The following is a 17,303-nucleotide window of genomic DNA, read 5'->3' as shown; positions in this document are numbered from 1 at the left end:
TGAGGAGTTTTTAATCTAACAAGCTCAAAAGGGAAACCTTACCAGGGTAGGGGCGGGGAGGTAAAGATAACAGAACTCTCTTAACACTTTCTAGTTGTTGTTTCTCTTCCTGCACCTAGTGGCACAGAAGGTAGACTTTCATATGTTCCTATTGCAATGCCTTTCCTGGAACAGGTTGCTGGCCTATCGCCAGAGGCTTATGGCTTGAGGAGTGCCACTCTGCATCAAGTGTAGCTGACCAGCAGTCTCTCCCGCACTTACCGCCTGCCATTGGCATGTGTGGAAAGATCTTGCAGGTTGAAGAATTATGAACACACCTACCTTGTCCATCACATCCTGGGGTGGGATTTAAATACCAGGAGCTTCTAGGTCAGACGCAGGAAAGCTGCGCCACAAGGCCTCCTTACTGTTCAGTTGAGGTTGGCTTTATTTCTATAATGAGCGATGGACTGCCAGAAGGGGAAGGGGAGAGTTGGGGATGCTTGCTGTGCAACTGTAACATAACACCTTGCACTGTGAGCACACATGCCTCTGTTGGCCTCCATGCTCCCCTCGTTTGGTTTGGCTAATCTGCTGCAGAAATGAAATCTTGAAACCATTAAACAAGCTTTTCTCTGAACAGGGATGTCCTGAAGGTGTCAAAGAACATGCAAAAGGAAAGAGAAAGTCTACTGAGACAGCTGGAACTTCTCAGGTAAAGATGGCCAGAGTCCAACTGACAGTTCAAACATCGAAAGTTGACTTTCTAAATAGTTATTTGCATAATGTTTCTCCACGTTGGTGATGACGAAGAGATGATTGCAATAGATAATACATTTGATAGGTTATTTTCTCGCTATTATTCAGGTATTGTTTATCTTGTTTATTAAATTTAGTAAAACATTAATGCAAGTAGTTGGGGGGTGGTGATGATGGTGTAGTGTCACTGGACTAGTATTACAAAGACCCTCTGGGACCTTGGATCAAATCTCACCGCCACAGATGGTGAAATTTGAATTCAATAAAAATCTAATGATGACCATGAAACCACCATCGATTGTCGTAAAAACACATCTGGTTCACTGATGTTCTTTAGGGTAGGAAACCTGTCATCCCGATCTGGGTCTGGCCAACATGTGACTGCAGAGCCACAGGAATGTGGTTGACTCTTCATGCCCTTTGAAAATGGCCTAGCACACCATTCCATTCAAGGTCAATTAGGGATAGGTAATAAATGCTGGCCCAGCCAGCGATGCCCACATTCCCCTGGATGAATTAAAAAAAACAGATACTGTGTACTGTTCATGCCACCTTGCTTCTCCACCCTTGTAATAGCTTAACTGTGTCCTTCAAATGATGGATGGGTGCATCTTCTAGCATTAAGCTGTGCTTGTAGGTAGAATTTTACAGCCCCTCCCACTTGTGGAATTTTCCAGTCCTGAAGAAGTCAAAGGATGTTTTGAATAGCTTGCTGCATTTTATGACCCCACCCCATCATGAGGGGGCTGCAAAGTTCTGCCCTCCATGTTCAGATGACCACCTATACCATGGCAGCCATCTAACTCAGTTTAAAGTTTTAAAGTTTATTTATTAGTGTCACAAGTAGGCTTACATTAACGCTGCAATGAGATTACTGTGAAAATCCCCTAATCGCCACACTCCGGTGCCTGTTCGGATACACTGAGAGAGAATTTAGCATGGCCAATGCGCCTAACCAGCATGTACTTCAGACTGTGGGAGGAAACCGGAGCACCCGGAGGAAACCATGCAGACATGGGGAGAAAGTGCAGACTCCGCACAGAGACTAGCTGGGAATCGAACCTAGGTCCCTGGCACTCTGAGGCAGCAGTGCTAACCACTGTGCCACCCCAGAGTAATGAAGCTTTTAAGCTAACATCAGCACAATAGGTGTGCATCTGAAAATTGAGATTTTCTCCCCCGGGTGGCTACTCAGCAGGGAATTAACTATGAATGTTTGTTAGTGTTCACTGTCAGTGGGATGAACTGCATGGAGTGAGTGAGACCAGTGTAGTTCAGGGCAGTGTCCATGACTGCTGACTGTAAATCAATCCTTTTTCTTTCAATCAGGGAGATGAACAAGAAACTCCGAGATGAAAGAGATGCCTATGAAGCCAAGAAGCTGGTTAGTCTCAAAAATCGAGTTGTAGTGCAGAGACATGACAAATGCTGCTGCTGCAGTTGCTGCTGCTGTCCTCCCGTGTGTCCACGCTATGTTCCCTGGGGCCAGTCTAAACCAAACTCCACACCTTTCCAGCTGTATCATTGTGTGGGTACAAAACAGCAGGACTGATTAATACCAACTGGTTTAGTTTGTTTGGTTATTTACAGAGTTAGACACAATAAGCAGGTTAAAACCGCTTTAACCCAAAGGAGGAAAGATGTGTCAGATCAGCTTTAGGACAGCTTCATTTTCACAAATGTAAACACGCTACTTGCACTTACGGATAGAGTCCCCTCAGTCACCAGGAGGGATCGTTATCGGTTACAATGTGTAGAGAGGAACAGAACATCTTAAAAATGACATTTTTGGTCAGCACAGATTTCTTTCTGGTTTGTTGAGCCTGTTTGTTTTATACACTAACTTTAAGGGATGCTACGTCCTTAAGGATGCACATATTTGTTTGAAAGAGGAAATGCAATTCTGTTAAGGCATCCGTTATGTGACGGGTTTACAATGTAAGGCCGAGTGATTATCAAAGGTTTTGTTATTATCTTCAGCCACTGAATCATTTTACAGACATTAAGTGGGTTAATTTGCGTAACAATCAAAGGCCGTTTGAGTGAGAGTGTTAAACGATAGGTACATTGATGTTTGTTTAAAGCATATTGACAGAGAGGGTGGGATTCTCCACATCCCCCGTCATATGTTTTGCAGTGGCAGAGGTGGCCCGCCATTGGCCATTTGTGGGATCTTCTGGAAAATTCCAGCCAGATTATGTACCAGTGGAGACTCTGCTGCTGTTCGTTCTTGGATGACTTAGACATTTTAGATAACGCAACATCATCAGCTGTTTTGTTCCTCTGCAACTAGAGACCGTTAAGATTCTATTTTTCACCAATAAATTCCTGGATAACTTTTGGATGATTCCAGTTCAAATTGATTTTCCCATAAACTTTGGAAGTTTCCCTCCATCCCTCACTTCCTTGGTCTTGCCAATGTTTCCCTGTGTCCTCTACCCAGAACGTAGGGTTTGGAGATACATGCGCAGCACATCTGTGCTGCCCTATGCACTTTGCACACTATATGGGTGCATTTTGATTACCCTGATACAGTGTGCAACCATTCGGTACTGTATGGGATTGTCAAGTATTTTTAACATTTGTCCCAAGTCCTATAGGGAATCTTTCTGGAACACATTTCCATTTTGCACTGAAGTCTGGTGCTGCTGATAGGCAGAAAAGCTCTGGTCACAGGGATGACAATGTAAGAGTCACCTCTTGCCATTGACTTTCAGCTCTTTGTTGTCGGGACACAGGCACACTGGGCCAGGTGCTCCCACCACGAGGAGAAGGCGCGAGGAAGACATGTGGTGAAGCTTCGAGTGGGGAGCGGCAGTGGTGATGTGAGCAGGTCCAGCCAGGACTGGACTGGAGAGGGGACAGAGCAAGGCGAAAGCAAAGGTGACTCTAGTCAAGGGCAACGCCTCCAAACCTTTCTCTCCACCTAAGATTCTTCAGAGGCAGAAAAGGTTTCACTTCTTGAAGTGGCAGCTGTATACCATATAGTAAAACATGGTGACTCATATTGCACAATGGACTGTTCCTTCAAACTAGGACCCCAGCTCTATTTGCTTCCTTGGTAAAATATCGTATCACGTGGATGGGCAAAAATAGAGCAAATTGTCACAAAACTCCTTCGCAAGTTGAACATATCACACTTGATAGCTGAACTGATGGGTTCTGATTTTACCACCATGCCCTTTGATTCAATCTTATATTGGGATCAGCTATGGCATGATTTGTATGCATCATACAAAATGGTCTATCAGTATAAATTATGCATACATATAAAAGTAACTCAATTTGATTCACATTGAATGTTAGGTGGAAAACAATGTCCAATGGGTGGCACGGGGGCGGTACTGCTGCCTCACAGCGCCAGGGACCCGGGTTTGATTCCCGGCTTGGCACTGTCTGTGTGGAGTTTGCACATTCTCCCCACATCTGCGTGGGTTTCCTCGGAGTGCTCCGGTTTCCTCACACACTCCAAAGGTGTGCGAGTTAGGTGGATTGACCGTGTTAAATTGACCCTAGTGTCAGGGGGCTTAGCAGGGTAAATGTGTGGAGTTGTGGGAATAGAGTCTGGGTGGGATTGTGGTCGGTGCAGACTCGATGGGCCGAAAGGCCTCCTTCTGCACTGTGGGGATTTTATGATTTAAGTTATTTTTATTCGTTCATGGGATGTGAGTGTCACTGGCATTTCTTCCCCATCCTCAGTCATCATCAATCTGAAACTTGGACTCTATTGCTCTCCACAGATGCTGCCTGTCAAGCTGAATATTTGCAGCACTTTCTGTTTTTATTTCAGATTTCCAGCATCTGTAGTATTTTGTTTTGTCGACATGAGGATTTAATCCTTTTCCCTAAGTTTAGGAAGAGACTGATGGTGACCGTCAGAAACATGGCATCTAAATTGAGCTATTAACTATGGGTTGTTGTTTGCTTTTAAGTCCCTTAATTGTTCTCCAGACATTTTCAACTATTTTACCCCAATCGACCTGTTATTCTGAGAGAGGGTCGAGTGTTATTCAGAGAGAGGGCCTAGTTTTCTATTTATTCTTCTCTTTTTCTTTAGAAGTAAAACTGAGAAGGTCCAGGTTATGGGGTTTGAAGTTAAGTGACTTTAATGATCTCCATTCATAATTTGCCACCAGATTTTAGTTCAAACCTGTCTCAAGTTCATTCGGTCTGACATGTTAACAATTGAAATTAGTGTGACGCTGCCAAGTACAGTCTTTCAGTGGGAGAAAATTGCTGCTTTGAAACAAATTGTTTGCTGTTTCCCACTTTCCCTTTGTAAAACAGAGTTTTACAGAATATTTTTATGTACTACCCCATAACCACAGCTTCAGGCTATGTAGAAGGGATATTTCATGGCTAGATGGGTACAGTTCATATCGGGTCATTAACCTGTTATGTCTGTTACATGACAAGTATTTCACTGCTGTGTGCCCAGTCATGTATGTTTTAAGGTCCTCACAGATGAGGAAGAGGAAGACTGATCGGCATGAAGGATAATCCTTTAGAGGAAGATAGAATAATGAAAACCAAACCTCATAACGATGTGCCTCGCAGATAATCTTCACCAGAAGATAGCTAACTATATTCAACAGGTCTTGATTGTATCAACTTTATTCCCCTGCACTTTGGATTTTTCAAGAATCATTGCAAGAACGATTGTTTTTAACATTTAATTTTAATCTCCCTAACGGTTTCCAGAAGGCGAGATTTTTGGTAATTGTGGATAGAGGGCAGTTTGGGAAGATCTTAGTCTGGCTTCAAGTGCATCATTATACTTCTGCACGAGTCCTTCTGTTCTAAGATGCATGAGAAAGGGTATATGCAGAGCTGTAGCTAGGTTCAGTATTGATGAATTTGCCGATGTGTCACATTGCTCAAAATTTAGCGGGACTCCAAATTGCAATGTCTGAAACTAATGCTCCTTCCAACTCTTTGCTGTCTATGAAAGTGGCTGATGTGCAAACGTCCCAGGACGAGTTCACTTTTTATGCACTCCTAGGAACTGGTTCACGTTGATTTTAATAAAAAGGAATTGGCAAACAAATATCGATTAAAATCTGAAAGAAAAGCAGAAAATGCTGGAAAATCTCAGCAGGTCTGACAGCACCTGTGGCGAGAGAACACCTGTAGCAGGGTAATGTTTCGAGCCTGGTTGACCTTCGGAAGGGTAATCCAGACTCTCAACTTTACCTGTGTTCTCTCTCCCCAGATGCTGTCGGACCTGCTGAGATTTTTCAGCATTTTGTTGTTTTAGATTCCAGCATCCGCAGTTTTATTGTGATTAAAATCTGCCCTTAATCAGTGTAAGGGTGGGAAGGAAGGTAGGAATCCACTGCTCAGGGCTTGTTTTAACTTCCCAGCTCTAGAAAGTTCATTACAAGAAACCCCTGGGGGAAAATAAAATCTAATTTTCTGCAGGCAATAATTCCTTATGTTACTTTATTGTCCTCTGTAGTTATTATAGATTTTTCAACTGAAATGACTGGATTTGAATGATACTCAGCCTCTATTTGTGAAGACTGCCGCGAGGAATTCGAATGACAATACAGGAGGGAAGAATATCACCTCTTCACTCTGTCCCTTTAAGAAATTTAGATGCAAATCCTATCATTCTGATTTGATGATTTCCCTCTGAACTCATTCTGATCTGTGTTCAAAGCCTTATTCTGTATTGCGTCTTTGATTCACCAACTGTTTCCGACAGCAGTCTCAGTCGCTGGCTGTCTGGGGTGAAATTTTTAACTATTTTAACTTTTCCCTTCTTTTCTCAGCACATGAAATGTGGTCATTTACATTCCTGGTAGAGTTTTTCTCAAAAGTTCAGCATTCATTGTTGAATATTTGTCAACAATTGGGCTGGTATATTGTCCAATACCTTGTATAAACTGCTTGTTTATAGCTAGTTGTGTTGAGGGTAGAACTGTGTGGCAGCTGCTTACCTACATTATTTTTGATCTAAGAATCTATAATAACTACAGAGGGCAAAAAGGCAAGTTATTTACAAACACAATGGGCAGAATTTAATGTGATTAAAACGGGCACATGCCCGAACCAATGTGATAAGACATCGGGTGAGTGTTCCGACGTCATTATGCATGTGAGTGATATTACGGTCTCTGGGTATGCATGAGAGTGAGAAGCATGCCACCGACTCTTAAAGGGCCAATTAAGGCCGTTCATTTCCCAATTGAAAGGAGTTTTACATTGCCTGTGCGTTTTTGCGGCCAACATGTTTTCCTTGAATTCTCATCCCAGGGTGGGCTAAAAGACTCCCAGTGCAAAGACTCTATGGATGGAATTTTCCTGTCCCGCCCGCCACGGGAATTGTAGCGGGCGAGACACGGACCATACAAAGGTCCGTTGACCGCGGGTGGGATTTTCCAACCTTGGGCCGAGTGTGGCTGGAAAATCCAGCCCTGTGTATTTAGGTTAGAGTTTTCTGCTGTGAAACATGTGCGACTTGAGTTTCTGGATCATTTCTGGTGCATTCCATGTGTGGCTAGCTTTCTTTCGGAATACTTTTTCTTGCCCTCTTTGTCTGAAGATTTCACTTGAATTGTGTGCTTGAGATGGAGCCTCGTGCATTTCTGATCACCCAGCTAGTGTGACCTCATCTAAGAAAGAAGAGAGGGCCGAGAGAGAGAGGAGGCAGGCAGTATCCCAGGGAGCAATCTGTGGGAGGAGAGACACAGGCACATGGAGTGCAGGGCCCATAGGCAGCATGAGGCGGAAAGGTCTGCAGGAGATGTCACTACCCTGCGGCCAGAGTGTACAGGAAGCGCTCTGACTACCTCGACATGTCCGAGGTTCAGTGCCGAATGAGGCTCTGCTTCTCTAGAGATATTATCACCACCATATGCCAGATGATTAAGCCAGAGGTGGCCTCCCAACTGCATGAGTGGTCATCCCATGCCAGTGGCTCTGAAGGTCGCAGTGGCCCTCGACTTCTATGCCACTGGTTCTTCCCAGGGCTCAGTGGGAGATCTGTGTAGTGAATCCCAATCTGCTGTCCAAAGTTATGTCAAGTTCATTACTGACATTCTGTTCTGGTAGGTGCTGACATTCATCCATTCCCGACTGGACGAGGTCAGCCAGGCTGAGAGAATCAAAGGCTTTGCGGCGATTGGGGACTTTCCCTATATTCAGTGTGCCATTGACTGCACTCACGTGGCCATCAAGGCACCTGCAGGTGAGCCAGGAAACTTTGTGAACCAGAATGGGTCAGTGAACATTGAGGTTGTCTGCAACCACAAGACAGAGATGCTGCAAGCCTGTGCCCATTGCCCTGGTAGCTCACTTCATGTTTACATTCTGTGATACTCACAGGTGCCAAAGCTGTTCATCGCTCCTTCTTGTTTGGATGGATGGCTCCTGGGTGACCAGGGCTATTCCTTGAAATGGGTGGCACATGAATCCACTGCGGCACCCAAGAAAAGACTTGGAGGAAAGGTACAACAGGCATCAAGCCTCCACTAGGGCAGTGGTAGAGAGGACCATTTGTCTGCTGAACATGCAGTTCAGATGCCTGGACTGATCAAGCAAAGCACTACAGTATCCTGCAGAGCATGTGTCGCTTATAGTCATTGTCTACTGCACTCTGCACAATCTGGCTCTGGCAAGGGGAACCCTCTGGAGCCTGAGGATCACAAGGCAACTGCAGAGGATGAATCTACTGATGGGATTGATGAGGAGCTGAGGAGGAACAGGGTGAAGACATGGAAGCAAGCTAGAAAACTTCAGAGAGGCAGGGACATCAGGACAGTCTTGATAATGGGTACCTTCAGCTCGGCTACCATGACATTGCTTCCAGCTCATGTCAAGGACGCTGTCTCTATATGGGACATTTGTGATGCACAAACCCAAGATCCCCAATTCCAACCGTAGTCTGTGCAATTAAAGCCCCTTCCACCACCCCACACCTATAAGAACCATCATGCATACTCAAGCCATTACAACAAAATCAATGTTTATGTAATATTCAAAGAAACAGGAAATGTTTATGTAATATTCAAAGAAACCATGGTAGGCTTCTGCAGAAAATGCAGATGTATGGGATTGGGGGTGATCTAGGAAATTGGATCAGGAATTGGCTAGCGGATAGGAAACAGAGGGTGGTGGTTGATAGTAAATATTCATCATGGAGTGCGGTTACAAGTGGTGTACCTCAGGGATCTGTTTTGGGGCCACTGCTGTTTGTAATATTTATTAATGATCTGGATGAGGGTATAGTTGGGTGGATTAGCAAATTTGCTGATGACACCAAAGTCGGTGGTGTGGTAGACAGTGAGGAAGGGTGTCGTAGTTTGCAGGAAGACTTAGACAGGTTGCAAAGTTGGGCCGAGAGGTGGCGGATGGAGTTTAATGCGGAGAAGTGTGAGGTAATTCACTTTGGTAGGAATAACAGATGTGTTGAGTATAGGGCTAACGGGAGGACTTTGAATAGTGTGGAGGAGCAGAGGGATCTAGGTGTATGTGTGCGTAGATCCCTGAAAGTTGGGAATCAAGTAGATAAGGTTGTTAAGAAGGCATATGGTGTCTTGGCGTTTATTGGTAGGGGGATTGAATTTAGGAGTCGTAGCGTTATGTTGCAACTGTACACAACTCTGGTGCGGCCGCACTTGGAGTACTGTGTGCAGTTCTGGTCCCCACATTACAGGAAGGATGTGGAGGCTTTGGAGAGGGTGCAGAGGAGGTTTACCAGGATGTTGCCTGGTATGGAGGGGAGATCCTATGAGGAGAGGCTGAGGGATTTGGGATTGTTTTCGCTGGAAAGGCGGCGGCTAAGAGGGGATCTTATTGAAACATATAAGATGATTAGAGGTTTAGATAGGGTGGATAGTGATAGCCTTTTTCCTCTGATGGAGAAATCCAGCACGAGGGGGCATGGCTTTAAATTGAGGGGGGGTAGTTATAGAACCGATGTCAGGGGTAGGTTCTTTACCCAGAGGGTGGTGAGGGATTGGAATGCCCTGCCAGCATCAGTTGTAAATGCGCCTAGTTTGGGGGCGTTTAAGAGATCCGTAGATAGGTTCATGGACGAAAAGAAATTGGTTTAGGTTGGAGGGTCACAGTTTTTATTTATTTTTATTTTTAACTGGTCGGTGCAACATCGTGGGCCGAAGGGCCTGTTCTGCGCTGTAATGTTCTATGTTCTATGTTCTATAAACTTGCAATTTTTTGGTGTTACACCATCAGGAGAGTTTAGAAATATGGACTGAAATAAAGTCATTAGTGAGAAGCCCCTATTGTGCTCAAGTTGTCTTGAACTTATTTTTTACATTGGCAGTCATCCTCTGACCAGTGGAGCCTGATCCTGGGAGGGAGCGTCCAGGCCTATGACTGGGCACTCGATCATCAGATTTGACCGTTACCAGAAGAAGGGGCAGAAGATCTACTGCCCTCCTCCAGGGCACCCTGCGAAGAGTCCTCAGAGGCAGCATTCAGCTTGTCCGCCTGTGTGAGATACATTTGGATCTCCCTGCTGACCATTGACGGACAGCACATAGCAGGCAGACTCGGTGCTTCATCCATCTCGCACACTGGCAGTAACCTCCTGAGGTCATTGCCTGTGTGAGAGCTTGCAGGTTCGAGCTCCACCTCAGGAAGCCCTGATGGGGCTGCCTCTCCGTGAGAGTCGCCCCTCTCTCAGTGGAGGAGGCTGAGGTCAGTATGTTCGCATGGCTCACTCTCTTCATGACCGAGACCGTGGCATGCAGACACGCTGAGATCTCCACCAAATTTACCCACAACATTCCGCTGGACATTAAGTCTCTGCCACCTGATGGATGACTCCAGAGGCTAATCATCTCCCTCACACCCAGCATATTCCTGGGCTCCAGCTGGCACCCACTCCTCGCTGTGCATCACCATGGGAGCCGATTAACTTTAAGCTCACCGATGTGCTGGTCTCTGCACTACTGCCTGGTTCAGAGGGCGAGTGTGACATGGGTGCAGATGTGAGTGTCTCCTCTGGGATTAAAGGGAGATCCTCAGGGCCCCTGGAGTCTCTTACGGATTTGTAAAAGGAAGAGAACGTGTCAATCATCATATAGTCAATGTGCGTGCGAGACAGGCTGATGAGACAATGGAGTACTGCAGCATATTGTCATCTTGATCAATGGGCACTGGTGCTTTGACATCTCCATTTCAGCTAAGTAGACCCAGCAATTTTTGCTCTTCCTTGCCTCACTGTGTACTGCATTCTTACCTTCCTCAGAGAACCCTGCCTCACCACATTTGCTGAAACGAGCTCTGCAATGGCATTCTAGTTCTCGGGTGTCCATCTCATAGTGACCGAGTACCAGGAGATTGGGCTCCTCACCAACCTTTCTCTGTGGTTCCACTGCAGTAAGGCTTCTCCTCTGAAAGGGAAGAGATTTTATTATTAGTGCTCCCTCTCCCTGCAGCACCTTTCCAGTCTGGACCCAACTCCCCTGAGAAACAGGTTCTGGGGCACACCTTTAATGCATTCAGGCCAAGATGTCAGCTGTCCCAGCCTTGGCTGATGCAGGCTTCAATGAAATTTGGCACACACACTCTTACACCCCTGAGGGTGATGAAGAATGACCACCCATACTGTTCTATGCCATCTCAGTACTCACTCTTGCCGAACAGAGCAGATCGTTAAACATTTTGAAGCAATGTATCCACGTTTGGCACACCATATCGTGCTCATTGACTTGGGTGGCCACCTCTGCCCAAGACTTCTTTGTGACATGCGGCAGCCTCCTCTTCCCACCCCTGGACATGTGAATGTCACCTTCTCTGTGAGGATGCCCAGACACTTGTCTGTGAAACAGGGGACCGTCGTACTTATCCTCTCACCTTCTGTGCCCATCGGGCGCTGAGGCAATTAGTGCTGCAGATATTTCTTCTTCGATCCTGTGAAGAATGCTCCAGCAATCTTCCCCACAACCCCTGTCAGTCTTCAGGGTGATGCTGCCAGATTTGTAAAAGCTCCTGCTGGGCCCCCATTGACTCTGGCACCTGGCTCATCCCTGCACCTGGCTCATCATTGTCCCCGTCTCCTTTTCTGGCCTGCCCAATGGGCCTTGCATTCTGACCAGCCTTAATTGGCTACCTAGCGGGAAATTGCATTGCCAACGCAATCTTGTCCGGGAGCGGATCGACATCTGCTTTGGGTCCCGTCGGCTTTGCGCAACAAGTGTGAAATTCATGCCAATAACTTATTATCCACATAGAAAATAAGATGATGATTTTTCTAGGAGTTCCAAAGATTAGAACATATTCTTGTAATGTAGCTCCGAGAGCTGCCAAGTTGCAACAACTTCTGTTTCAATACAGTGAACAATAGATTCTTTCATCCTTCATTCCCACCCTTACACCGAGGAAGGGCATATTTTAATTAATATCTGTTTGCCAATTCTTTTCATATTCAGATATTCAGCTGTGCAGCAGATCCTAACAGTACATAACCAATGAACTTGTCCCAGATGTTTACACAGCAGCCACTTTCTGAAACAGAGCTTTTGTGCCTAGCTAGTCACAATTTGGATGTTCTGAGAACTTTAAAGTGACTCTCTATACTCTTGCTTTTCTTAACTCCAGATAGGTTTTATAGTAAAGTGCTCTGGAGGTCTAGGATATTTACTGAGAACCTTTTTATTAATCACGTTTGACGCGATGGGTGGAATGTTACGAGAAAAAAATTGTAAGTGTCCAGCTAGCGTGAAAATGGGAGAACTGCAGATTTTTGGTTTTTTTTAAAAAAGTCCCAATCTTGTGCACATAGTGCATGAAAAAATGGGCTAGATTGTTTCTAGCTACTACAGGCAGGGCGGGGCTTAATTCACCAGCCAGCAGCAGATGGAGCTATTGCACATGTTGCGCAATTCCAACAGTGGAGGCCTCACAGAAAGAGAGAGAGAGAGAGAGCTGTCAGGCCATGGCTGTTGGAGCCAGCCTGAATCAACACCCCCCCATCCACTACCCGCCCCCCCCCCCAACCACAATCATGGGAGCCTGAGGTCGATCATGAGTCCCACACCAGCTGAAAATGTAGCCCCCGCTGCCCTCCCCCACCCCCCAGCTGCACAGACCGATCGCGTCTCCCCCCACTGAAAACAGCTGCAGAGCGGCAGCTGGGCCACCCCCCCTCCCCCCCACCCCCACCGATCACAGGCAGAGTGTGCAGTGGGCCGCCCCGCCCCATCACTGCCCGGTGGGGAGAGCCAAGGTGCCAGGCTGGCATTGCCCAAGGGCACCCCTCCTTTGCCCAAAGGCAGCCCCCCCCCCCCACCCCGAGGGGCTTCAATGGCCTCCGGTTCTACCAGCGAAGGCAATGCGACTGTTCCCCGTTCATGAGGAGCAGGTGTTTTCCTCGCATGAGAGACCCTCTCCTGGTGAGGCCACAAAGCAAGTGAGTCCGGACGACTGAGCGCCAGGCTCGCTAAAGACATGTTAATAAACATTTAACTAAATAATTTATCTAGCCTCTCGCCAAAAATCCGTTTCTGGTAAGATCGCAAGATCCAAGAGATCGGGCGCAATCCTGATTTCTTGGCTCTCGCGCGGTTTTACGGCTTGCTGCACCCATTGATTTGCAGGGCGAGCTGGTAAAACCGCAGCCATTATGACTCTGTTGCACTATGTGATGTCAAACCCCAGGCGGTTTGAGTTTCCTCCCTTAGGACACTGTGTGCTTTTTAAAAAAACTATCTTTTGCTTGCAATCCTTTTCTCCCGTTCTCCTGACGCTCAGCATTAAGAACATCCTCTAATCTACCTCACAAATCTTGTATATTTACAATTCAGAATTACATCTTTACCCTTCCCCGCCACGGCTAGAGAGAACAGAGTTAGCTGCTTCAAACACCACGAACAAAATAGGTACATTGACACATTCCCAATGTCTACTGGTCCAACCAACACTCAGTCATGGTGAATTGATTGTGTGAAGTCAAATACAATGAAAATAAAACTGTTTATTATATAATGCAAGCTAAAAGTTTATAAATTTATAGACATAAATTATTTAAACTATACTAGGTTATCTTATCTTTTAATTGCATGAAATACTAAATCATTACAAAGATTGAAAGAACTGCATAACATGTACACATTTTGATGAAGGATTTATAAATGAATACCTCAATATGTCAACCTATTTGAGGGAAACACCCCCAATACGCTGGTCTTTTGATAATAAAGATTTTTGATGTTAAACTTTGTAATGTTTGTTTTAATTTGCCACACTTATAGCATGGCTTCCGTGTGATACTGTAAAATCTTGATCTATTTCCAATTGAGTGCTCTTATCAACAATCACAACCTGCATTCATATAGCATTCTTAATGTTGTAAACATCCCACGGCAACACTCGTGGGAGAAGATTTGACACCAAGCCAGTTGAGATATTAAATGAGAGAAATGCTTTAAAAAGGTGCCTGCTCATTTCGAAAATCAGATTGATCCATAACACATTGACTAACTTAAGTTGTAGATCGGAATCCATTTATGTACAACTTTCTGAATTTGCCTTGTCTGTTTTCTTGGTCAGAGTTAATTGTGCGCATTTCATGGCCAAATTTTCCAAACTGTGCTTTCAACAGGAAAGGTTCTCCACAGGCAATATAAAGTCAGAACTTTGGGTCCAATTCCAACGCTGTGCAAGTGGGTGGAATTTGAATGACTTCAAATCAGGCCCATTTTCTCTGCAGTATAATGGATACTCAGGAAGATATTACAGGCTGGGATCTAATTGAGGATTCAGAAGATCATATACATTGGATAATGGACGGTCATGAGTGAGCTGCAAACAGGATTCTAATCAGATGTTATTAACAGCACGTTGATTCAAAATGGAGAATGTTTCCAGAGAATTGAAGGTCCGGAATTTGTGTTGGGCGCGATCATTGATTCTAAGGAAAGCAAGTTAAATTTGGATGAGTTGCAAAATACTACTCTTGCTATCCTTAGGTGTTTTAAGTGTTTAAAAGAAGCTGGTATCCTTCTTTGCACAAGAACTTGGGTCAACCTGAGATGTTTACTCTGTTTCTCTCCACAGATGCTTCTTGACCTCCTTGATAGTTCCAGGATTATTTCAGATTTCCAGCAGATGGAATATTTTACTGTTTCCCTGATTTTGAAATGGGCAAAACAAACCCAAAGTCTCCATCGTTGCAGTACTTTTACAGCTGTTTATCAGCAAAGGGCTAATTTGCTATGTGTTTTTGTATTTTCTTTGCAGGTTACACCTTGTGCTGTTAATGATTTATCTTATTGTTCTTCTGTGTCCCTGTAACATTCCCAGTTGAAGAGTTGATCCTCTGGGTTTTTGCCAGTGTTAGCCACGAGCCAGTGGTTTGGAGATGTTTTCTTGCACTCTTTGATCATATCAATGTCAAATGGTGACACTCACGAATTGTATTTCTCAAAGCAAACATCCATTCCAACTGCCCGGATTTACTTACATAATAATGCTGGAATCCAGAGAACCAACTTTGAATAAATTGACAGCTTTAAACTGGTGTGAAAAGCCAGTGTGTGGCTGTTTGTCTGCATCAATTTTCACACTGGTTCCTATGGCTTTCTCATTCTCCACAGACCTCCCTTTGTTTTTCAATGGGAGGGGCAATGAAGGTATGAATTTATATTGTGTTGATCTCCACTCGTAATCTGTGAACTGTAGTGACGGCAGAACTGAAGGGCAGGATTTTTAAATATATGTTACTCACCCATTAATAAAGCCCAGTCCATCACTCAAACCAGCTTCCCATCCACTAACACAGTCTAGACTTCCCGCTGCTTCGGAAAAGCAGCCAGCATAATCAAGAACCCCACACATCCCGGACATTCTCTCTTCCACCTTCTTCCATCAGGAAAAAGATACAAAAGTCTAAGGGCATGTACCAACCAACTCAAAAACTTCATCTTCCCTGCTGCCATCAGACTTTTGAATAGACCTACCTCGCATTAAGTTGATCTTCTTCACTCTAGCTATGACTGTAAAACTACATTCTGCATTCTCTCCTTTCTTTCTCCATGAATGGTATGCTTTGTCTGTATAGCGCACAAGAAACAATGCTTTTCACTGTATACTAATTAGGGGAGGCAATAGCCTAGTGGCATTATTGCTAAGTAATTAATTCAGAAACTCAGCTAATGTTCTGGGGACCTGGGTTCGAATCCCACCATGGCAGATAAAAAAAATCTGGAATTAAGAATCTACTGATGACCATGAAACCATTGTCGATTGTCAGAAAAACCCATCTGATTTACTAATGTCCTTTAGGGAAGGAAATCTGCCGTCCTTACCTGGTCTGGCCTACATGTGACTCTGGAGCCACAGCAATGTGGTTGACTCTCAACTGCCCTCGGGCAACTAGGGATGGGCAATAAATGCTGACCAGCCAGTGACGCCCATGTCCCACAAATTAATAAAAAAAGTACAATGTGACAATAAATCAAAATTCCTCAGCTTCATCCTGCCAAATTCTGACCTCACCTCGGGAGGGTAATTTTTGTTTAATCTATTGCGGCACAGAGACTGAGTGAAAATTGTCCACCTGAATGTGCTTGGTAGAATCTGTCCCTTTGACAACTGTGTTTGAAGAAGGGCTGGTTGTCTAACACACCAGCAAGCTGGAGGCGATTTCACTTCTCAGGTCCCTGCCATTTTCTGAAGAGCAGCATAACTTTACAATATGTAGAAACTTGATGACATTTCCGCACCAGGATAGAGTTAAATAGGCGGGCTGCCTCACAGCGCCAGGAACCCAGGTTCAATTCCGGCCTCCGGTCACTGTCTGTGTGGAGTTTGCTCATTCTCCCCGTGTCTGCGTGGGTTTCCTCCAGGTGCTCCAGTTTCCTCCCACAGTCCAAAGATGTACGGGCTAGGTGGATTGGCCATGCTAAATTGCCCCTTAGTGTCAGGGGGATTAGCACAGGTTGGTTGGGGTTACGGGGATAGGGCCTGGCTGGGATTGTCAGTGAAGGCTTCTTCTGCACTGTAAGGATTCTATAATTTGTGCAATTCTAATTCTGTTGTTGTTTCCAAACATTGGTAAAACTACTTGGATAACAACAATAATGGGCACCGGTGGCCCTGCTTGCCAGGTCAATGTGACCTATTCGGTCCTTTCTTAAATGGCATAATTAGTCTGATCAGCAACAATCAGTACCAATAGAAAATGAGTGAGAAGTGACTGATTGATTGAATGATGGGCATGGGAAAGCTTTGGGACGTTGATTTTTGGTGTGTAATTATGTATTGTTGTCTGCTGAGAATAACGTTATTTCTTTCTTTTTCCATCACAGATATGCTTGGATTAACTTTGTGGATTTATTTTGATTTTCAGACCTCCCCCGGCAAAAAACCTCTGTTGAAGAGAGGTTCAGTGATAGGGAATTACCTGGTGGAGGACAAGCCAGTTAAACGGTTAGAGCCTTGCCAATGCAAATATAAATGCATGCGATGAATTGTGTCCCATATTGATGGCGTTACTTGAGTTTCCTAATATTGCTGCTACTTCACCTGTAGTATTGCATGAGATGTTCTTGTCGCTGCTTATTTTGTAAACATTTCATGAGTGTGTAGGCTTG

The 17,303-nt window shown here is 44.9% G+C and overlaps 1 protein-coding gene across 2 annotated transcripts in view; it reads left to right on the top strand.

The window, feature by feature from the left end:
• Positions 1 to 17,303, top strand: part of LOC144498787 (EF-hand calcium-binding domain-containing protein 4B-like) — a 157,325-nt gene that overhangs the window by 112,252 nt on the left and 27,770 nt on the right. For both annotated transcript variants that reach the window (XM_078220458.1, XM_078220459.1), the window contains exons 9-11: positions 623 to 694; positions 2,068 to 2,122; positions 17,060 to 17,139. In XM_078220458.1, coding sequence (XP_078076584.1) covers positions 623 to 694; positions 2,068 to 2,122; positions 17,060 to 17,139 — 207 coding nt within the window. The remainder of the gene's footprint in view (positions 1 to 622; positions 695 to 2,067; positions 2,123 to 17,059; positions 17,140 to 17,303) is intronic.

The sequence above is a fragment of the Mustelus asterias genome, chromosome 9 (genome assembly GCF_964213995.1).
Source record: "Mustelus asterias chromosome 9, sMusAst1.hap1.1, whole genome shotgun sequence".
Taxonomy (NCBI): domain Eukaryota; kingdom Metazoa; phylum Chordata; class Chondrichthyes; order Carcharhiniformes; family Triakidae; genus Mustelus; species Mustelus asterias.
Note: the sequence above shows the minus strand (reverse complement) of the source record. Positions and strands in the feature narration are given on the sequence as shown.